The sequence below is a fragment of the Salvelinus sp. IW2-2015 genome, linkage group LG22 (assembly GCF_002910315.2).
Source record: "Salvelinus sp. IW2-2015 linkage group LG22, ASM291031v2, whole genome shotgun sequence".
Taxonomy (NCBI): Eukaryota; Metazoa; Chordata; class Actinopteri; order Salmoniformes; family Salmonidae; genus Salvelinus; species Salvelinus sp. IW2-2015.
The window spans coordinates 6332391-6356422 of NC_036862.1; the positions used below are offsets into that span (position 1 = coordinate 6332391).

General features: G+C 42.6%; 1 protein-coding gene across 1 annotated transcript; it reads left to right on the forward strand.

Annotated features, from left to right (window-relative positions):
* The first annotated feature begins 2214 nt into the window (after positions 1-2214).
* calm3a (calmodulin 3a (phosphorylase kinase, delta)) lies at positions 2215-15037 on the forward strand. Its single transcript, XM_023966928.2, has 6 exons — positions 2215-2415; positions 10978-11008; positions 11436-11579; positions 12737-12843; positions 13792-13927; positions 14542-15037. The coding sequence occupies exons 1-6, from the start codon at positions 2413-2415 to the stop codon at positions 14568-14570; spliced, it is 450 nt and encodes a 149-aa protein (XP_023822696.1). The 5' UTR covers positions 2215-2412; the 3' UTR covers positions 14571-15037.
* Positions 15038-24032: the final 8995 nt, after the last annotated feature.

The following is a 24032-nucleotide window of genomic DNA, read 5'->3' on the forward strand; positions in this document are numbered from 1 at the left end:
TAACTGGAGGGACACTGGCTACAAAATATCCGGCATGGTTTATCTGCATATAGGCAGTGGTGGGCCGTCAGGGCCAGCAAGGCCTTCTCTGCTGGCCTAAACATCATCAGAATATATATATTTTTTTTTATATATTTTCCCACAAATATGTATTAAATTATTCCCCAGAGTAAGAGTTATACTCTTCATTTCATAGCTTTCCTCTTGGTTGCACTGCTTCCAGCCCCAGGTTGAGATTTGGAGGGCTGGTCTTTATGTTAGATCTTTTATCCAATCATATTCAGCCATCATGTGTTGCCAGGGGTCTAAAATCTGCACTCAGGCCTTCAGAATCAACAGTGCGGGCGCTTGTAGCTTAAAGTGAATGGAAATGAAAATTTAGTGTCAACCAATCAGCTTTAGAGTTGGCTATTGTACGCCTGCTGGCTGGCTCCAGTGTTACACAGGAGCCAGCTAGCAGGCGTAGTGCGTGCACGTCTTTTGATTGGATTACCAATATTGAGAGGCAGGTCCTATGGACAGGTCTATGCAGAACCTCAGAACTAGGAAACTGAATTTGATAAACGAATTAATTCGCATACTACTAAGCTGTTTTTTCAACCCACAATGGCGGAAGGAGGAGAAGATATCGATTTGGTCGAGGATATAATTATAACGCCATTCTCAAGACAAACTTTTCAAGAAAAGTTAGACATTGTAAGGAGAGGTCGCCCGACGCCGACCCTACAAAGCCTGTCACAGGCGGGAAAGGGGTTCGTTCACCACTTTCAAAGTTCCAACTACGAGCGCTATCAATGGCTCACAGGCTCCAAGAAGCACTGCAAACTGTAAACTAAACACTGTTTACCCCAAAATGTCAATTTTTGTMAATTTCAAGGTGACACAACGCCTGGTTATACTGCGTTTCTGTCTAAATGTATAGTGTCTAGAGCCATGGCATCATAATGATGGTAATAAGAGGTGGATTAATTCGGGTGGGACTGTGTAGGACCTCACTGAAGGCCCAGGCCCAAGGCCCACGGCACGCCACTGCATATAAGCAACAGTGATAACTGAAGATATCATCTTTCGTAATTAAGTTACTTGGAACCTTTTTTTCATCTTAACATTTTTTTTTACGCTGTATCCTTAATGTACTCAATGTATCGTGGAACCAGTTTTACTCTCCCCATAAAGTGCATTAGGCCTGTGATGCTGGTTGTAGTGCAGTACTTAGAGTTTAGCATGTACACTTGTTTGTGGTTTCATGATGCAGTTTGTCTCCACAAGAGGGAGCACGTTGATAAAGCCGTGTGGATTTTGTTTTGATAGACTGCATATTCTACTGATCCAACTTTTTCCAACTGCTGTCCTGACTTTTTTGTGTGCAAATAAATGAAGGACAGAAAAGACTAGACACTCCAGCAAATTCCCTCTGACATTTCCTCCTCCTTGCCTCTCAATAACTGGTCCATGGTCTGTTATGTCGATGACTATGATACAGATCCACAAACAGAAAAGTGTGAGTTAGGTCTGACTAAATATTGCGATATTGTTACCAACTTCATATGACACACAAACGCAATTAAGAATTATTGATATATGTCTACTTTTTCCTTATCATATATGATACATGATGTCAGACTACTAAACCTACTACTAGACTAGGCTACTGCAAACGGTTTACATATTGACCAATTAGTCATATCTGCAATCAGCATATTCAAAACGTATATTATCACACAGCGAACGATTTATACAACAGCAAATTATAAAGTCATTAGTTCTGCAATGTATAGATCCAATTTGGCGCAATGCAGTTTACAACCAGCCAATTACAAAACCGGGTACTTTTCTACCCGTTTCTCTGGACCAATAAGGATCTGCGTTACATTGACCAAGTTGAAGCTCATCTCATTACACCACTGTGGTCATACTTGATAAAAAATAATAGCGATCAAATTGACAACGTACAGTATATCCATTTAAAATATTGGCTATTGTTCACCGCTTCGATAAACTAAAATAACGAGCGCGTCTGCTTCGCATCACTGCACGAGCAAGCAAATAGTATAATTACTTTCTTTTTTTATGAGTAACAGGGGATTGCAATTTCAGTGAGTGCAGTGGTCAATATAAGGTGAATAAATTATTATTCTGACGCATTTGGTGCGCAGTTAATTAAGATTGGCAGGTTCGTGGGGGGGGCGAAATATGTCACTTCGCGGAGCGATATAGTGCAAATGAGGCCACATCGGCAGTGACGCGGTCCCTAGTGTTTCCGGGCAACTTCGCAGAGAAGAGACTAGCGAATAATATTTCAGGACTAAACAACGATACATACGTTGACTACAGGTAGTTTGTCAGCCACGAGGGGAACATTGACTATTTAGTACTTCATATTTTCCAAGTTTGAAGACCTAACATAATAAAATGGTGAGTATAGCCACACACATCCAAGCGAATGCTGTAGCCAGCTAGCTAACGTTACCTGACTGTCACAAATTCGCTAACTTGTCATCTAACTAACATGAATTCGTATTGGGTTCGAGYAACGTCTATGTAGTAAACTAGCTAGCTAAATAAGGTGTGACTGTGACAAAGTTTGTCGGTCTGGCAGCACAACTGTTCATATYACCGCCGGGCTGTTGGCTCGGCGTTGCATTGTAATAACCACCAAATGGCAGTTGGAAAAGCTCATAAGGACTCCGTGGATGACGGACAGTAAGACAATTCTTGATTGTGGGCACGTATTGTTTGCCGAGGCGTTAGCCATGGCTAATTTTACATACGGCTAGCTAAGGTCATTTGTTTCACTCGTATCGGAGCTAACGTTGGTGTACGAATGGTGAGTGGGCGTTGTGCTTGTGGTTAAGGCATAGCGCTGTTTGATGTAATAACTAAACACTGCCAATTGAATGAACTTACTTGATAGTATTAGTTGGCAAGCGAACTTGTGTTGTCATGTTTTCCATAACATAGCTAGCTGGCAATATGACCTAGCTAGTAATACTTGTTGTGCATCGTGTTGCGAAAATTTAGATTTCAATACCTACCCGACATTTGAGCCTTTCCCCGTGGTGCTGTTGCGTATTGCACCACGTTGATTCGCAGTCTGCTGTTCGTGAATGATCTTCCTTTGGCCCCACCCTCCTCCTTGCCCACCCCCCTCCTCCTCCCTCCTTGCCCCCCCCCCTCCCCCCCCCCCCCCTCCCTCCTCCTTCCCCCCCCTCCCTCCTTGCCCCCCTCCTTCCCCCCTCCCCCTTGCCCCCCCTCCCTCCCTCCTCTTGCCCCCTCCCTCCCTCTTGCCCCCCCCTCCCTCTTGCCCCCCCCCTCCTTGCCCCCCTCCCTCCTGCCCCCCTCCCTCCCTCCTTGCCCCCCCTCCCTCCTCTTGCCCCCCCTCCCCCCTTGCCCCCCTCCTGCCCCCCCTTCCTCCTCCCTCCTTGCCCTCCCTCCCTCCTTGCCCCTCCCTCCCTCCTTCCTTGGCCCCCCTCCCTCCTCCTTGCCCCCCTCCCTCCTTCCTTGCCCCCACCCCCTCCCTCCCTCCTTGCCCCCCCTCCCTCCCTCCTTGCCCCTCCCTCCCTCCTTGCCCTCCCTCCCTCCTTCCTTGCCCCCCTCCCTCCTTCCTTGCCCCCCTCCCTCCTTCCTTGCCCCCCTCCCTCCTTCCTTGCCCCCACCCCCCTCCTCCTTCCTTGCCCCTCCCTCCCCTGTTTTGAACCCACATCATTGGTTGGTGCAGTATATTGACACGGGATCCGCAGTGCATGCTTTGCAAAAATTCGACTAAAATACCTTGCGTGGCAAACGAAGGCATGTGCTCTGCTTTATCCCTCGTAATTGCTGTTTTGGGTGATGAAAGTGAGGCCTTGGTGCTAAGTCTATATTATTCATGGTGGTTTGTTTTGCCCTAAAGGATAAGACGCAATTGACAATCTTGCCATCTGCCCGCCAAAAACRGAGACTGCACCACTTCACCACCTCACAGTGAATAAGATATTAACAGCCTTTAACCAGGACAATACAGTATGGCACATGGGATCTCAGTACTGCTCAAAGGAAACACTGTTTTCCTGAGCCATTTGGTGCTTGACACTACCTTATAAATGCTCAAACACAGGAGTACACTAACTGAATCCTGAAACCACTGCTTGCTTCCTCATCCAGCTGCGTGGACAGAATAAGCTGCAGTCTGCTTGCTGCCCTTTCCTTCTTCTTCTCCTGATKACTCACAGAGAGTAGAGTAAATGTCCTGGGCTAAATTCTTTCTAAACTGTACTGAACTTCTGCTAAATGCAGAATCATATAATGCAAAATGCATCATATGGGGATGATATTCATATTTTGATAACTTGAGTGCTGACAAGCAAAACATTGAGACTTTCTCAACAATGGACTAATAAAACAAATTCAAAAAATATAGTTTAACTGTAATGAACATGTCTTGATTAAAATCAGTGTGCCCTGGCTTTGTCGGTTACGTGCACACTAACTTATTCCCTTGGTGTTTTATTTTCTGAGGGGCATGCCCACTTTCACAGGTGTGCACACTTTCCCTCTCAAGCAATAAATGCTATACATGTGGTGACGAATCTGAAGACCCACAAAAAGCAACAGAGATGGTAATAGACACTGTGCTACATTGGCGACCCGGTTCGTGCCACTCTAATTATAGCAGGCGTACTGAGGTGTATTTATACCCATCCCTGATCACACTTCCTCAGCCCAAAGTGTGCTGGCTGACTGACTGAGACAGGCCTCATAAGACCTCGTCCTCAACTGATGGGAGGGAGAATGAGTACTCCGAGCACGCTCCGGGTGGAAATCGATATGGCGCAGACACACAGTCCTCCAGTTTCTTACACACACAGTATATAAAATGGTATATGTGTGTGTGTATATATACAAATATTTTTTATCTTTATTTTACTACACAAGTCAGTTAAGAACAAGTTCTTATTTTCAATGATGGCCTAGGAACAGTGGGTTAACTTCCTTGTTCAGGGGCAGAACAACCGATTTTTACCTTCTCAGCTCGGTGATTCGATCTTGCAACCTTTCGGTCCAACGCTCTAACCACTAGGCTACCTGCTATATATATATATATACATACACACACAATGCATGCACGCGCAGTCCCAGTCAAGAGTTTGGACACACCTACTCATTCAGGGGTTTTTATTTTTTACTATTTTCTACATTGTAGCATAATATTGAAGACATCAAAAATTATGAAATAACACATGGAATAATGTAGTAACCAAAAAAGTGTTAAAACAAATGAAAATAGATTTTATGTTTGAGTTTCTTCAAAGTAGCCTTGATGACAGCTTTGCACACTCTTGGCATTCTCACAACCAGCTTCATGAGGTAGTCACCTGGAATGCATTTCAATTAACAGGTGTGCCTTGTTAATTTGTGGAATTTYTTTCCTTATTGCATTTGAGCCAATCAGTTGTGTTGTGACAAGGTAAGGGGGGTATACAGAAGACAGCCCTGTTTGGTAAAAGACCAAGACCATACTATGACAAGAACAGCTCAAATAGCAAAGAGAAATTACAGTTCATCCTTACTTTAAGACATGAAGGGCAGTCAATGCGGAGCATTTCAAGAACTTTGAACGTTTCTTTAAGTGCAGTTGCGAAAACAATCAAGCGCTATGATGAAACTGGCTTTCATGAGGACCGCCACAGGAAAGGAATACCCAGAGTTACCTCTGCTGCAGAGGATACGTTCATTAGAGTTACCAGCCTCAGAAATTGCAGCTCAAATAAATATCAGACATCTCAACATCAACTGTTCAGAGGAGACTGCGTGAATCAGGCCTTCATAGTCAAATTGCTGCAAGGAAACTACTACTAAAGGAGACCAATAAAAATAAGACTTGCTTGGGCCAAGAAACACGAGCAATGGACATTAGACCGGTGGAATTTTGTCCTTTGGTCTGATGATTCCAAATTTGAGTTTTTTTGGGGTTCTAACTGCTGTGTCTTTTGTGAGATGCAGAATAGGTGAATGGATGATCTACGCATGTGTGGTTCGTACTGTGAAGCATGGAGAAGGTGTGATAGTGTGGGGGTGCTTTGCTGGTTACACTGTCAGTGATTTAGAATTCAAGGCACACTTAACCAGCATGGCTACTACAGATCTGCAGCRATATGCCATCCCATCTGGTTTGCGCTTAGTGGTACTATCATTTTTTCCCTCAACAGGACATTGACCCAACACACCTCCAGGCTGTGTAAGGGCTATTTTACCAAGAAGGAGAGTGGAGTGCTGCATCAGATGAACTGGCCTCCACAATCACCCGACCTCACACACAATTGAGGTGGTTCGGGATGAGTTGGACCGCAAAGTGAAAGAAAAGCAGCCAACAAGTGCTCAGCATATGTGGGAACTCATTGAAAATGGTTGGAAACCCATTCCTCATGAAGATGGCTGAGAGAATGCCAAGAGTGTGCAAAGGGTGGCTGCTTTGAGGAATTTAAAATCTTTTTTGATTTGTGACTTTTGGTTACTACATGATTTTGGWTACTACATGATTCCGTATGTGTTATTTCATAGTTCTGATGTCTTCACAAAGGAAAGACCCTTGAATGATTAGGTGTGTCCATACTTCTGACTTGTACTGTATATATCAAATTGTATTGGTCACATACATGGTTAGCAGATGTTAATGCGAGTGTAGCAAAATGCTTGTGCTTCTAGTTCCGACAGTGCAGTAATGTCTAACAATTCCCCAACAACTACCTAATACACATCTAAGTAAAGGGATGGAATAAGAATATATAAATATATGGATGAGSAATGACYGAGCGGCATAGGCAAGACTCAATAGATGGTGTAAAATACAGTTGAAGTTGGAAGTTTACATACACTTAGGTTGGAATCATTAAAATTAGTTTTTCAACCACTCCCAAAATTTCTTGTTAACAAACTATAGTTTTGGTAAGTCGGTTAGGACATCTACTTTGCAAGACACAAGTCATTTTTCCAACAATTGTTTACAGACAGATTATTTCACTTATCATTCACTGTATCCCAATTCCAGTGGGTCAGAAGTTTACATACACTAARTTGACTGTGCCTTTAAACCGCTTGGAAAATTCCAGAAAATGATGTCATGGCTTTAGACGCTTCTGATAGGCTATTTTATATATTTTGAGTCAATTGGAGGTGTACCTGTGGATGTATTTCAAGGCCTACCTTCAAACTCAGTGCCTCTTTGCTTGACATCATGGGAAAATCAAAAGAAATCAGCCAATACCTCAGGAAAAGATTTGTAGACTTTAAGTCTGGTTCATCCTTGGGAGCAATTTCCAAACACCTGAAGGTACCACGTTCATCTGTACAAACAATAGTACACAAGTATAAACACCATGGGACCACGCAGCCGTCATACCGCTCAGGAAGGAGACGCATGCTGCCTCCTAGAGATGAACGTACTTTGGTGCGAAAAGTGCAAATCAATCCCAGAACAACAGCAAAGGACCTTGTGAAGATGATGGAGGAAACAAGTACAAAAGTATCTATATCCACAGTAAAACAAGTACTATATCGACAACCTGAAAGGACACTCAGCAAGGAAGAAGCCACTGCTCCAAAACCACCATAAAAAAAGCTAGACTACAGTTTGCAACTGCACCTGGGGACAAAGATTGTACTTTTTGGAGAAATGTCCTCTGGTCTGATGAAACAAAAATAGAACTGTTTGGCCATAATGACCATTGTTATTTTTGGAGAAAAAATGGTCAGGCTTGCAAGCCGAAGAACACCATCCCAAACGACCCCAAGCGTACTTCCAAAGTTGTGTCAAAATTGCTTAAGGACAACAAAGTTAACGTATTGGAGTGGCCATCAAAGCCCTGACCTCAGTCCTATAGAACATTTGTGGGCAGAACTTAAAAAGCGTGTGCGAGCAAGGAGGCCTACAAACCTCACTCACTTACACCAGCTCTGTCAGGGTGAATTTTGGCCCATTCCTCCTAACTTATTGTGGGAAGCTTCTGGAAGGCTACCTGAAACGTTTGACCCAAGTTTTTAACAATTTAAATGTGATGAAAGAAATAAATCATTCTCTCTACTATTATTCTGACATTTCACATTCTTAAAATAAAGTGGTGATCCTAACTGACCTAAGACAGGGAATTGATTGAACTGATTAAATGTTTGGAATTGTGTGAAACTGAGTTTAAATGTATTTGGCAAAGGTATATGTAAACTTCTGACTTCAACTGTACATATGAGTCATGCAAGATATGTAAACATTATARAAGTGGCATTTATTAGTGACTTGTTATCCATTTATTAAAGTGGCCAATGATTTCAAGTCTGTAGGTAGGCAGCAKCCTCTGTTAGTGAGGGTTTTTTACAGTCTGATGGCCTTGAGGTAGAAACTGTTTTTCAGTCTTCCGGCCCCTGTTTTGATGCACCTGTACTGACCTTGTCTTCTGGATGGTAGAGGGGTGAACAGGCAGTGGCTCGGGTGGCTGTTGTTCTTGATCTTTTTGGCTTTCCTGTGACATYGGTGCTATAGGTGTCTTGGAGGGCAGGTAATTTGCCCCCGGTGATGAGTTGTGCAGACCGCACCGCCCTCCAGAGAGCCTTGCGATTGAGGGCGGTGCAGTTGCTGTACCAGGCAGCGATACAGCCTGACAGGATGCTCTCGATTGTGCATCTGTAAATGTTTGTCAGGGTTTTAGGTGACAAGCACAATTTCTTCAGCCTCCTGAGGTTGAAGAGGCACTGTTGCAYCTTCTTCACCACACTGTCTGTGTGGGTGGACCAGTTTGTCTGTGACGTGTATGCCAAGGAACTTTCCACCTTCTCCACTGCTGTCCCTTYGATGTGGATAAGGGGGTGCTCCCTCTGCTGTTTCCTGAAGTCCACGATCATCTCCTTTGTTCTGTTGATGTTGAGTGAGGTTGTTTTCCTGACACCACACTCCGAGTGCCCTCACCTCCCTGTAGGCTGTCTCGTCGTTGTTTGTAATCAAGCCCACTACTGTTGTCGTCTGCAWACTTGATGATTTAGTTGGAGGCATGCATGGCCATGCGGTCATGGGTGAACAGGGAGTACAGGAGGGGGCTGAACACGCACCCTTGTGGGGTCCCAGTGTTGAGGGTCAGCGAAGTGGAGGTGTTGTTTCCTACCTTCACCACCCGGGGGTGGCCCATCAAAGTTCAGGACCCAATTGCACAGGGCGAGCTTGAGACTCAGGGCCTCCAGCTTAATGATGAGCTTGGAGGGTACTAAGGTGTTGAATGCTGAGCTGTAGTCAATGAATAGCATTCTTACATAGGTATTTCTCTTGTCCAGATGGGATTATGCAGTGTGATGGCGATTGCATCATCTTTGGACCTGTTGGGGCGGTATGCAAACTGAAGTGGGTCTAGGGTGGCAGGTAAGGTGGAGGTGATATGATCCTTGACTAGTCTCTCAAAGCACTTCATGATGACAGAAGTGAGTGCTACGGGGCAATAGTAATTAGTTCAGTTATCTTTGCCTTCTTGGGTACAGGAACAATGGTGGCCATCTTGAAGCAAGTGAGGACAGCAGACTGGGATAGGGAGCAATTGAATATGTCTGTAAACACACCAGCCAACTGGTCTGCACATGCTCTGAGGATGTGGCTAGGGATACCAGCAGCCTTGCGAGGGTTAACACGTTTAAATGTCTTACTCATGTCGGCCACAGAGAAGGGTGGGGGGACAGTCCTTGTTAGCGGGCCGCGACGGTGGCACTGTATTATCCTCAAAGCGGGCAAAGGTGTTTAGTTTGTCTGGAAGTGAGATGTTGGTGTCCGTGATTTCCTGTAGACCCTGCCACATACGTCTCGTGTCTGAGCCATTGAATTGCGACTCGACTGTGTCCCTATACTGACATTTCGCATGTTTGATTGACTTGCGAAGGGAATAACTACACTGTTTATATTCGGCCATATTCCCAGTCCTCTTTCCATGGTTAAATGCAGTGGTTCGTGCTTTGTTTTGCGCGAATGCCGCCATCCATCCACGGTTTCTGGTTAGGGTAGGTTTTAATAGTCACAGTAGGTACAATATCTCCAATAAACCGCTAACTATATTATTCTGGTGTCTGACATTGCTCGTGCTGATACTTCTTAATTTCTTWATTTTTCTGCATAGTGGTTTTAAATTCATTTGCTAGGTATTACTGCACTGTTGTAGCTATAAACAAGCATTTTGCTGCACCTGCAAAACTATGAGRCCAATAAAGTTGGATTTGAAATTGCAAGTACTAGATACAGATCTAATTTGCGGGAAACCGCTAAATGGCCTGAGATCAGTGACCACATTTAAAAAATATTCTGCAATAGTATCCTGCTTTAGGTGTTAACTAGATTACTAATGCGTTGATTCTTTCCATGTAAGGCATTCTGGTGAGCACTACTGTATTTAGTCTTCTGGGGCAACAAGTTCGGCTATGACAAGAAGAGAAGCTGTATGTATCTAACTAGTTGACAAACGTGGCCTACCAAATGTGGGAAATGATAAGCAGAAATGTAGGGGTGAAAGTAGCCAGTAGGCTATGTGGTCCAATACAGAATATCAGCCAAATAAATATGGCGGATCGACCACGGGGAAAAAAGTAAACGGGGTAAGATGTTTACATGCCACATTATCCCGTCTAAAATCAGCGTATCCCATCTCATAACCAGGATACACGCTTTTTTCGGGTTATTGTAAACCGGAAATGTTTATGCGTCAACTCAAACAGAATATTTGAGTATTCCAAATAATAATGGGATATCGGTGTGCATGTGGACGTTGTCCTACTCCTGTGAGCACTGAGGTTATATGGGTGAGCGTATCACTGCCATGTCAACTCATCTGGTCTYATGTGAATACGATGGAGCAGCTATGGTTACACATAGGCGTAAAAGAGCAGCCATTAGGCGACTGGTGTAATTTACCTCAATTAGGCTACAATATAGCAGGGGCAGTGGACAACTCTCACTCTTGCTTCCTCTCGTCTTCACAGGCTGACCAACTGACTGAGGAGCAGATTGCTGGTGAGTACTATCCCTAACCCTGAACAGTGAGGTTCTTTCTGTCCATTTTCAAAGCTCTTCAATCCAATCCCAGTTAGTAGATGTAACAGTTCACGTCGGTTGGCAGATAATGTGGGTCCTTAGACTCTTGGCTCCTCAAGGTAGTACTAGTGACCAACATTTTAGGCTGCTCTGCCTGTTTAGTTTGTACAACTGCTGCTAATCTTGTACAMACCATTCTTTAGTATTTGTATGTTTTATTTTTTTTCTTCATCTGCACAGATCTGAACAATTGGGTGAAATCAATACGTTGAACGCATTCTGGGAATTTGCCCTTACCTGTCCAGTTCTCTCACATCAGTGCAGATGAAGGATAGGAAGACCATTTAGACTGTTGACGTAGCCAATATAGTCATTTCCACCAATCCCACACTGTTCCCGTAATCAGAGTTCAAGGAGGCGTTCTCACTGTTCGACAAGGACGGCGACGGCACCATCACCACCAAGGAGCTGGGCACTGTCATGCGTTCTCTGGGACAGAACCCTACTGAGGCAGAACTACAGGACATGATCAACGAGGTAGACGCTGATGGTAAGATTAGAGAAGTGTACAATGACACACACACAGACTGACTTACTCATTCACACTTGCTGACACACACGCACACGTATGGTCAGAACCCAACAAGGCTGACCCTTGTACATTATTCACACGGTAGATGAATGGGAACACACACACAAACACTGCATAATTACTGGCCCAACACTCAACCACTTGGCTACCTGCCGCCCTTCCTGGATGGCACCATGGCTCTGGTTTCATGGTGGATCACATTTAAAATATCCAATGTTCCCACACACAACAGAGGCTCACCCGYGGAGTTGGAGGACTCTAGATGGATAAAACATGTTTTTGGCATGGACATGCAGCTCGTCAGCTTGTAGTCCTGAAACCGGAAATGATTTACCTTTTTGGCTCGTTCAGCCATTCCTATGGGGGAAGTTAATGGGGTTTTGGGATGAAAGCCGATAGTCTGAGTTTAACACTCGCTTAGGAGATCTTACACGTTGTGTTCTATAAAATATCAGTCCGTTAACATTAMGTTTATAAATTATGAAGCCTGTATGTGCTTGTATTGATTACATAAGTGCTTCATAATTCACAAAGTGAYGTTGTCTGATGAACATTATCTCATAGAACAAAGCGTGTAAGATCTCCTAAGCTTGTGTTTATCCAAAAACCCTCAAATCCCCACTTGTTGTTTTTGGCCAATAAGCAATAGTAGAGTTGGTGCCTACGAAAAGACCCCATTACTCTTGCTCTCTATTGCCATTTAGGGCTTCCACCATTTTGAAAGTATTAAACTGGGTGGGACTTCYTATGGGTTAAGGAAGCATCACATGATTCCACCCKGTTCATCAGCAGGGATTAGCCAATGAATTATACTTGTGAGGTGGCAGAAAAGCGCAAACCTTGGCTTTATATCTGTTCAAACAACACACTAGGTGGTGGCTTGCACTCTTTTAGTTTGTTTGCCAACTCAGAAGTAATAGAAGAAGAAAATGGACTACTTAAAATGGAGATTGAGTCAATGGTGCTGCCCTTGCAATCAGATGCAAAGAGGATATCGCTCTCTTTGAGCTGATTCCAAAATGTCCCAACAAGATCTCAGCACTGCTCATTCKGAAATAAAATAAGTCTTTGTGTGTGCACAAACGTAAAATCAAGACTGTCTTGTTTGTCCTTAGGTAATGGGACGATCGATTTCCCAGAGTTCCTGACAATGATGGCAAGGAAGATGAAGGACACAGACAGCGAGGAGGAGATCAGAGAAGCCTTCAGAGTCTTTGATAAGGTACTCGCGCTCCACACCATCTCCTTTTGATTGTTGTACTCAGTCAATTGGAAATGTGCTTAGTGTTTTGGAACATGAGCCATTTTGATCTGTTTTAGATTTTTGTGCATGTAGTTGTGAATATTGGACCAAAGTGATTGTAGGGGGGAGAGGGAGAGACTAACACTTTGTGTTCTAGGAATGTGATGTTGAACGTGTGATGGACAATGGCGCCACTGCTCGTGTGCATGCCTCTGCAATCCTGATGTTGTGTTAGTCATCATGGTTGTGTCTCCTTAACTGTGTTGCTGAGAGGAGGGCTTTGTTTGTTGCCAGGGAGCGGAGTATAACGTTACCCGCAGGCAGGTTATTGCAGTGCAGAAATCTGAGTCACAAGCTAATGGAGAGCGCTCATTGCCTGGGCTTATATTGCTTATTGCTTCGTGCAGCCTGGAACAATGCAACAGCTTTTAAACAGAGCCATGTGATTTTGGGATTGTGTATGGCGGTTGTTTGTTTGCAGCCTATTTGACGGATCGATGTGAGTGGTGTGATTGTGTAAGGTTTGTTTCCGTGGGACATTTGTGCAACTGTCCTGAAGAACCTTGGTTACTGCTACGGTGCCAGTCTGCTAGGATGCCGGTCTGTGTCAGCATTCCCCTGCTCTGTTTATCATCTCTCCCTTTGTGGCTCTTGAGACTTGGCAGAGCTAGAGCCAGAGATAACGCCTGGGTGAGCAGACGGACCAGAGCCACGCATATCTCTGGCTGTCACACAGATGGGGCAGCCAGGGACCATTTTAATTTACCAGCAGACCAGATAAGCCCAGGCTGTGTTCAGGAGAGGGAGATGTCACTGATTGTTCAGATAGGAAACTCTTGTTTAGACCTAATCTCATTCTGACAGGTCAAAGTACTGTATGTAGAGCCTTCGCTCTTTGCCTATTGAATGAGCCTGTTCTCCCTGTAGGATGGGAACGGCTACATCAGCGCGGCAGAGCTGCGGCACGTCATGACCAACCTCGGGGAGAAGCTCACAGACGAGGAGGTGGACGAGATGATCCGCGAGGCCGACATTGATGGAGACGGACAGGTCAACTATGAGGGTGAGCTCAACGTCCTTCCCCTTTCCCGCTCGTGTGTTTGCAGATCTAAAGGAAATGGATAGGTGGAAGCTCCCCTTAGTAAGCCCATTGCAAGCCAAGGTGGAGCTATCACTGTATTTCTTAAACTTCCCTGGTACCTTAAGATTTGCAAAAACCAGAGGGGTAAGTAAGGGCTAAAGATTCTCTTAAAACCGGGCATTTTTCTCCTCCTTTTTCCTCCCTCTTCCTGCTCATCTTCATATCTACTGTGAGTTTTTTGAAGTCAGTGTCTTTCCACTGTTGCCACTGTCAGTTAAGCCAGGACAAGGCTTGTATTTACACTGAAGCGACGCTTCAGGCTTTCCTCTAGTCCTCGGGTAGGGACAAACTGGTTTTGTGCGCCTTATTTCTCTTTGCTTTGATGCGAAAGGGAAAGGCAAAAGGATTGGTTTATACATGACATACTCACTCACAGCTTAATGAATCACTGTTCATTGAATTGAAAATAGTATTGAAGACATTGATTCCTCATGTTCCAAACGTATTAATATGCCTTGGGATGTAATCATTGTTAACAGAATGCCCTTTATTCTTGTGTATTTCTTATTTATTTCTTGTTTTGTTCTGCCTTCCAGAGTTTGTGCAGATGATGACAGCCAAGTGAAGTGGACTGTGCTCTCACATTTCTCTCTCACATTGCTTGTCCTCCTAAGATCACTCTGTCTTTAAGAAAACAAACCAATAATCAAACCAAAATGTAAAACAAAAAAATTATTCAATGTACAAAATTCTTTAATCAAAAAAAATCCAAATACTTCTAGGGGATCTGTTTTAAGAGCGACTGCAGATGAATCCCTAACAGATGTTAATGGACCAAGCTTTAACGAGGCGTGAGGCCCTTACTCCAGAGTAAGATCCTTCGGAGGCTCCCAGATGCCGACTAAATTTGAGGAAAGGGCAACACGGACGAGGCAGAGGGATAGGAATCAGTCATGTCACAACAAGGTGGTTCTGATCCCATTGTGGATTGTATACACACTGGAGGTATATACATAAATATATAGCTATGCACTGAATGTACAGAACATTGGGAACACCTTCCTGATATTGAGTTGCACCCCACCCCCCCACTTGCCCTCAGAACAGCCTCCATTTGTCCGGGCATGGACTCTACAAGGTGTCGGAAGCATTCCACAGGGATGCTGGCCCATGTTGACTCCAATACGTCCCATCGTTGTCAAAGTTGGCTTGATGTCCTTTGGGTGGTGGACCRTTCTTGAAATGCACAGGAAACTGTTGTGTGAAAAACCCAGCAGTGTTGCAGTTCTTGACACACTTTAACTGGTACGCCTGGCACCTACTACCATGCCCCGTTTAAAGGCACTTAAAACTTTTGTCTTGCCCAAATAACCTCTGAATGGCACACACACACAACCCATGTCTCGAGGCTTAAAAATAATTATTTAACCTGTCTCCTCCCCTTTAAGAAGTGACATCAATAAGGGATTGTAGCTTTTACCTGGTCAGTCTATATCATGGAAGAGCAGGTGTCCCTAATGTTTTGTACACTGTTATATATAATATATCAATTATATATAATTTGTAAAATACATGTCACTCACGGTTGGTGCAAGAATTACAGTGGAAGAGGTTGCATTGGTGCTAGGTTGAGAGAATTCTCCCATCCCAAAGGGGTTGTAGGGAGTTGATTTAGAAAAGCACTGGTTGGTTGGTTTTAATAGGCTTTTTTTTGTTGAGCAGGCTGTTGTCTTTCATTCTCATACAAGGCTTTAATTTCCCGGCACCACTGACCTATGGCATAGGAGTATGTAGATGTGCAGTTTCAGATCGTTGATTATGGTAACACACTTTGAGAGCATTGCTGTAAATATATTTTATCTGCTAACATATATCCTGATACAAATATTAATGTTCTGCTTTTTAAATGTGTTATCAAATATTAATATATAAATTAAACATTTTGGTCACAAATATTACTGTATCGTAAAACTTTGCATGACCTATTGTTGATCTAGTATGACTGTGATGTTTTGAAATGTGCCATAATACTCTAAAGCCTCAATCTTGCAAGAGCAAATTACGACATATCAATATACAGTATAAACTATATACAGTACATACCTATTTGCACTTTGGTGTAAATCGTATATTTGCAAATGTTCTGAAAAAGACAACGTTGCTGCTGCTGGAACAACTCATTTTGTCTCTTGCTCCTGTGGATTTGTCAGATCCGCATGTTGTCAAGTGTTCACATCTTTTATCCATGCTCCGCTTGCTGTTCTGCTGAACAGAGTATATATTCACTAATATATTTATTTATTTTTGTCAGTGAGTTGAAAAATTACATATTTCAGGCTGGTATAAATTAGTGGTTTCAAATTTATTATTTAGGGTTGAATGGCAGAAATGCTAGCATAGGTATTGAATTGTTGCTTAAAAGACAACTTTGGGACTAAAACTGTTTTTGGCTAGCTTTTACTGGTGGGTTAACTTTGAAAGGTTGGAAAAGACACATGGTTAAGGACTGTTAATCTTCTGGAGATCGTACAAATTTAAAGATGTGAAATATTGTTTGCCATGAATGAATAAATAAATTGACTGTACTTCACTATATGACTCTCCTTGTCTTGCGTAATACTTAATTTGCCATTTTTATTGCTCACTTGTTTGTGTAAAATGTGCTGACTTTAGTATGTACTCATGGCAGTTATTTGGAGTATGGATGGAACTTCAACTCAGTTCAGGTAATGTGTGTATCCCAGGCTGCCAGTCTCCTTGCAGTCTTCATAATATCCTTTACAAGACACCCTCTGAGATTGGGTCAGAGGAGGTCACCCCGGCCTCTGTAAGAGGAGCTATCCCTGGCTGCACCAGGCTATATTTGGTGCCTCCTGGGATTGCCACAGGAGCCTCTGGTAATCCGGGTCAGTCCGGTTCGTGACATCTCACCCCTGTAACTCCAAATGCCTCCAAGTCTGACCCACACGTGACGGGCAGGGACAGCCAATCAGATCAATCATATCTGGGGACGGATGGATTATTTTATAGTACGGTAAGTAGTTCCGGTACATTAGGAACCTGAGGACATCACTCAGCTGGAAAGCTATGACCCCCTTTACTCTACTTCAACTGCATATGTCTAAATATAGTCTGGCGGTTGTAAAAAAACACATGATCGTGACTGGGCAAGGTGCCTGTTTAAGGGGAGTAAACTACAATTTATGTAGAGATATTACGTTACTGCACTAGTGTAAGAAATTCAATATCAGATTTTTAGGAGTAAACTTGTTTTTAAAGCTTGTTCAGTGAATATACAAGGTATTGGTCTGTTGCATTAGAGTGCCTACCCTACTGGTAGTAGACAAGAATAGCCTCTGTTCACATGATATGCTTCCAACTACAGCAGATCTGAAGGAACCAAATAACTGACAGGTCGCTGGTTCGAATACCCAAGCAGACGAGGTGTAATAATAAACAAAACATTTTTACTGCCACCTAGTGTTTGCTCACAAGTATAATTCATTGGCTGATCCCTGATGAAGGTGAAATTATGTGATCATTCCTTAACACATAGGAAGTCCCACCCAGTTGACTGCTTTCAAATGGCGGAAGCCCTCAATGTCCATACATGCCAAAGCGGGTTTTATCCATATAGAGTCCTTTAACTCCAATGTGTTGTCCTCACCTTTTCATAGTTGTGGAGAACAAAATGGTCTTATGTGATGCTCTGCTCTGGGTGTAGTTTCACATATCCTCACTAGATGATGCTGTATCATTCTCTTGGAATCTGCTCKGGGATTCGATCTAGCAAACTTTCAGTTACTGGCCCCACGCTCTAACCACTAGGCTACCTGCGGCCTAACAACACCTGTGCCAATATACCCTCCAAACACCGGCTTCTCGGGCATTATCATTTAAGTAGACATTTTATTTTTAAATCATCACTGTGTTTATTGCATGAAAATAACTCGGCATATATTTTTATAATGTATTTCCCTGATCCTCCTTTTGCCATTGATATGCTCAGTCTGATTATGTGGCTGTGTTGATACAAATGTAAATATATTGACATACACAGCCCTGATTTGCTGATAGGATTGTCTATAGTCCAGAGCCTATCCGCTAACCCCGTCACAGTAGGAGGATACATATGCAAATAAAAGATGACTGTTCATTGGTCAGAATAATCGGATTGTGATGTCATGCTGAAATTCCAGGCTTATTTCGTTTTTAAAGCTCTTACACTAAAATGGAATTATCATAATTTTCACAATTTCAGAGTGTTATTTCGACCTCATAGTGTGGAAATATAAAAAACGACTGGAAAATCTATCTTTTGACTGAACGTTTAACATTTCAATGAGTTGAGACTGGTGTTAGTCATTTAATGGGGAAAATCATTCTGAAACTGCTCTCATGCTTGAGATCGGTTCAGCCGACCAGTCCCTCAAGGACTGAAAGGTATTGTTCCAACGTAAGTCTTATTATTCATTTAGGTGTTTGTTGCTCTGTCTCTGTCTCATTGGTAAGATAATATAATTATCCCCTCACATTAATCTTCGTAGGGAAATCTAACACAATCGATGTAGCCTTTCTAATTATCTCGCATTTCATGACTCAGTTATTGTTTGCCACCCATCATTTTTTACAGACAGCTGGTCACCACTGAAAAAAATGTGTTTTTTCATCAAATCCAAAGTTATTCAAGTTGAGAGTTCGAGCCATTTGATGTGCTACTACTGTGCCACATATCAAATGTAGCAGAACTCGTTGGAATTGTGTAGAATTAGCTTTAATAATCAGCCTCATTGCAAAATGTGTAGAATAATATGTGATTCGTTATTAAACTGCACATTTTCTCTCTGCCCCATGGCAACATGTGTAGAATAGCAGTAAATGGGCTTTAAAACAGCAACATTTTCTCTCAGCCTCATGGCAAAATATGTAGAGTAGCATGAGTTTAGCTATAAAATTGCAAAACAAAATTGGGTAAAATTAGTAGAATTGTAGGATGTGAACTGTTTCCTCCCCAAAAAAGAGCACTGTTCTTTCCTGTGGTACGCCACTGTTCCCTCCGCTAAAGCTACTGACTGCCTTTCCGACCTGCCTTTACAACCAAACATATGAAGTTGTGAAAGACCATCAACCACGGCCTGCTAGATCACTACATTTGTTTTGGTTTTTAAAGCGACTTTGATATTCTTGTTTGTAATGAAAAACACTATACAAAATACATGTATTATTATTATTATAACCTGGAAGGTATAGAGACCCACTGGGCACACACTGGTTGAATCAATGTTGTTTCCACATCATTTCAATGAAATGACGTTGAACCAACGTGGAATAGACGTTGAATTGACGTCAGTGCCCAATGGGGAGCAATAGTAATGCCATCTTTTTTAAGTTACTAACAATGCCATGGCTCATTGGTCAACGCCTATGGGGAAATGAATGTTTTTGGGGGGATAAATGCCAAAAATAAGGTCCGTGGTAAACACAGGCTTAGGAGATCTTATACATTTTCTTCTATGAAAAATCTTCATCCGCTAACTTGACTTTTTGGGAATTTTGAAGGATTTATGTAATCAAAACAAGCACCTAAGCGCATAAAGGCTTCATAATTCATAAAGGTCATGTTAACTGACTGATATTACCTCACATAGAACAAAATGTATCTTCTAAGCCTGTGTTAACCTCAGACTTTATTTTCTGTGTTTATCTAAAAAAAAGCCCCATCCTGGCAGCCTGTCAGGGCAATTCCTTTGATAACTGCAGCCAAAGAGACAAACATCGAATATGATTTGCCCCAGCTACTTCAGAGAGCTTCTTGGGCCATCGGACATTGACCCTTAGGGCTGTAACACTGACTATGTCTCCCTCACTGAGTTTGCCATTACAAATCTAAAGGTTAAACGAAGGCATGGAAGTCATGACCTTTTATAATGAGGTGTTTGATTCTGTTCTGCAGTCAAGAACAGGCCCAACTGGACAGACTGTGGTCAGATGGCTCAATCCACCTGCAGAAACTAGTTACTTTCCCTTTAACCAAAAAGMCCTTGGTCAAGGGAAGTGTCTCACCTCTATGCACCACAAGGAGTGATGTCCTCTGTTCCAAGTTACAGAAAACAGACGCCTACCTTTCACTGGAGGTTTACATATTAATCGCTGATGGTCATTATAATTACTCCATGGGGAGTCATTGCCAGGAGTCCTTGACGGAATTTCCTGGAATGGAACACCATCTCTGTTAAACACGTCACCTTTGGTAAACTAGGTAACCCGACGCATGCCGCACAGAGAGCAAAAGTGTATTGTCCTCAAGTCAGGATATCAATCTTTGATTTTGCTTTATGTGGTCTCGATTGAAAGTGTCCAATCAGCAACGAGGTATGATATCTATGTAGAAAGCTAGTATGATTCTCATTCCTGTAAAAAAACAAAATGTCAGGTCGTTTTGAAAATCAGTCTGGAAATGGCCAACAAAATAAAATATAACACTCATTCTGGTGTTATTAGGACACAGGATGTTCACTCTGAAAATGCAGATCGTATTTGAAATCAGATTAAATGTGAGTCATACTCGGAGGATCATGGCCTTYTTATCAATAAAAGACAGATACATGGCTCCCCATGTAATAACACTTAGAAAACTGCTGTTTGAAAATCGCACTTTGGTTAATATTCTTCCAACATAAATTCCCTGTTAGATCAATAAGTCAATGGATTGATTTCAGATGAGAATTCCCCATAGACTAACATTGTACTTAAAACCCTTCTCAAATTCTCAAAGGCTTCCTTTGCAATGTCACACAATTACGCATTAGGGCGCGATTCAATCCGTATTGCCAAAGTTCAGCGCTATAGCATGCCTGAAATTTAAAGGTAATCTCCAATTGACCCGACACATGCAGCGTTTACCATGAATGCAGTCTCCGCGAACGTGGAAACATAGCCTTTAAATATCCATCGCTCTGCAGGGCGGATCTTCAGTGCTACAGGTTGAGTCAAGCCCTTAGTCTTTGTATCTCTCAACACACCCCCAAGCTGAGGAGGTCAGAGGTCAAAGAATGATCACTGTTTCACAATATCATTTATCGGGAGGAAAGGGAAAGATGTCGACTGAGGGTCTCAGGTGAGGGTCAGGGTTACTGACAGATAAGGTGGGCAAGTTCACCCACTGTAATTAGAATTTGAGAAAGACTGAGTTCTGAGGAAGAAAGACAAAATGAAAGAAAGACAACGAAAGAACAAGAAAATACTCATGTCGAAGTGTGTGTATACTGCTGCGCATCAGTCTGGTTCATCTCAGTTCATCACTCCCTGTTCTGTTCGTCCATTCTATTTCCATCTGGTTAATCAATGCACACTTTTAATTACAACCTCRGTGAGGGCCAGGACTGCTGTTCATTAGTGCTCTGCTTCAGATAAAGATTCATCACTGTCAAGACTCTGGTGAATCACAGATAACCAGGGTGCTGGGCTTCCTGTCCGTACAACAGAGCAGGGCGCTGTTCCAGAACTAGAGCAAAGCATCCTTCCATGCTTCTGATCCTCTGTAGCCCAGTTGGTAAAGCTTGCAATGCCAAGATAGTGGGTTCAATTCCTGGGACCACCTATATGGAGACACACGTCTGCTAAATGGCATATATTATATTACGTAATTAATAATTGACTTGTCATGACTAAATTAACAAAAGTATTGTGATACATTAGTGATGACTTCAATGAAGGAAGGAWGCATTTAGAAAATATTGTCACACTGCCYGAAGGTCCTGGGCACTGCATTTCAGATACATATTTGTTCATGGCACCGTTTTATTATGTTAATGATGTTCCTGAGATGTAAAACACTTCTCCAGACATCGCAAGATATAATCATCGGTAATGACCTGCGCCAAATGTGTATCTGGAATGCTACTGTCTCAAAAGACAGGCCTGCGGGTTTTACAGTCTTGAGCACACATACTACTAAACCAGAGTGATTACATGAGGAATCAGCTATGTGAATAGCCTGTACAAAATGGTGATGATGATGAAAGACCATGAAGACAGGCAGAGGGCTTTTTGATGGTATCAGAGCGCCTGTTTCTGTATTGGCTCTTAGTGATGAATAAATCTATTGTTATCCCAGGAAACRTCATCTTGCAAATGAAGGACCATCTTCAACCACTTAGTGGAATCCCATTACCGGAGAATATGACATGTGGAATTTGTTGCATTATTATGAATAAACTGTTTTTGGCTTGTGAACTTGCTCTCTTTCTCGCACGCACACAAACACTGCTGGGAAATTAAGCATCTACATCAGTTTAATATGTCAGTAAAGCTGCTCTACTTTTTATTCATGTTAAAGAAAAAAATCCGGTAAGGCTTTGCTAAARGAGTAGGCTTTATGGTTGCAGAGTCTATAGTATGTCTTGGTTATGGTTTCCTGCCCTCATTCAGATGATAGTCCCTCTGGTGAGGTATGCTGGGGTCCGTGCCAACTCTACACTGTCAGTTGTCTTTCGATGACCTCTTTTTTTTGTAGGTTATATACTGCGTCGTTGTTATTCTGCAACTACCTTTCCTGTATGCTCTGCCTGCTTCTGATACGATCTTTCGAGATGGCATATGGGGAAGTGAAGTTTTATGAATACTTTACGACTGCATATGTATACTTACTGTAAAACCATAGAAGTTGATTTGATGCCGAATGGCATTTCTCTAGTCAATAAACCAACAGTTTATTTCTCTATATTTCTAAGAATCGTAAACGTTCATGTCATCTCCCAGATGCAATTGTTTTGTGTGTCGACTGACTGGCATGTTCAAAGCAGCTATGTTGTCTAAACCCCAACTTAAACCATTTTCCTATTTATCTTGTCTTGTTTTATCCTTTATCTGTAAACACACGGGCCATGTCTTCAAGCTTTGTGAATTCTACAAGACATACAGTATATTTTCCACGTTTCATTTCTGTACAGTCACACAGCGTATAACTTTCCCTCCACTTGTCCATCATCACAGATTAATATGACATACACTACTGGTCAAAAGTTATAGAACCCTCTACTTGTTCAAGGGATTTGCTTTATTTTGACTATTTTCTACATTGTAGAATAATAGTGAAGACATCAACTATGAACGAACACATATGGAGTCATGTAGTAACCAAAAAAAGTGTTAAACATCAAAATATATTTTATATTTGAGTTTATTCAGATAGCCACCCTGCATTGACAGCTTTGCTCACTCTTGGCATTCTCTCAACCAGCTTCATGAGGTAGTCACCTGGAATACATATCAATTAACAGGTGTGCCTTGTTAATATGTGGAATTTCTTTCCCTCTTAATGCGTTTCAGCCAATCAGTTRTGTTGTGACAAGGTAGGGGTGGTATTCAGAAGATAGCCCTATTTGGTAAAAGACCAAGTCCATGTTATGGCAAAAACAGCTCAAATAAGCAAAGAGAAACAACAATACATCATTACTTTAAGACATGAAGGTCAGTCAATAAGGAACATTTCAAGAACTTTGAAAGTTTCTTCAAGTGCAGTCGCAAAAACCATAAAGAGCTTTGATGAAACTGTCTCTCATGAGGACCGCCACAGGAAAGGAAGACCCAGGGTTACCTCTGCTGCAGAGGTTAAGTTCATTAGAGTTACCAGCCTCAGAAACTGCATCCCAAATAAATGCTTCACAGAGTTCAAGTAACAGACACATCTCAACATCAACTGTTCAGAGGAGACTGCGCGAATCAGGCCTTTGTGGTCGAATTGCTGCAAAGAAACCACCTGGGCCAAGAAACACGAGCAATGGACATTAGACCAGTGGAAATTTGTCCTTTGGCCTGGAGTCCAAATTTGAGATTTTTGGTTCCAACCGCCATATCTTTGTGAGACACAGAGTAGGAGAATGGATGATCTCCGCATGTGTGGTTCCCACCGTGAAGCATGAAGGAGGAAGTGTGATGGTGTGGGGGTGCTTTGCTGGTGACACTGTCAGAGATTTATTTAGAATTCAAGGCCCACTTAATCAGCATGGCTACCACAGCATTCTGCAGCGATATGCCATCCCATCTGGTTTGGGTTTAGTGGGACTATCATTTGTTTTTCAGCAGG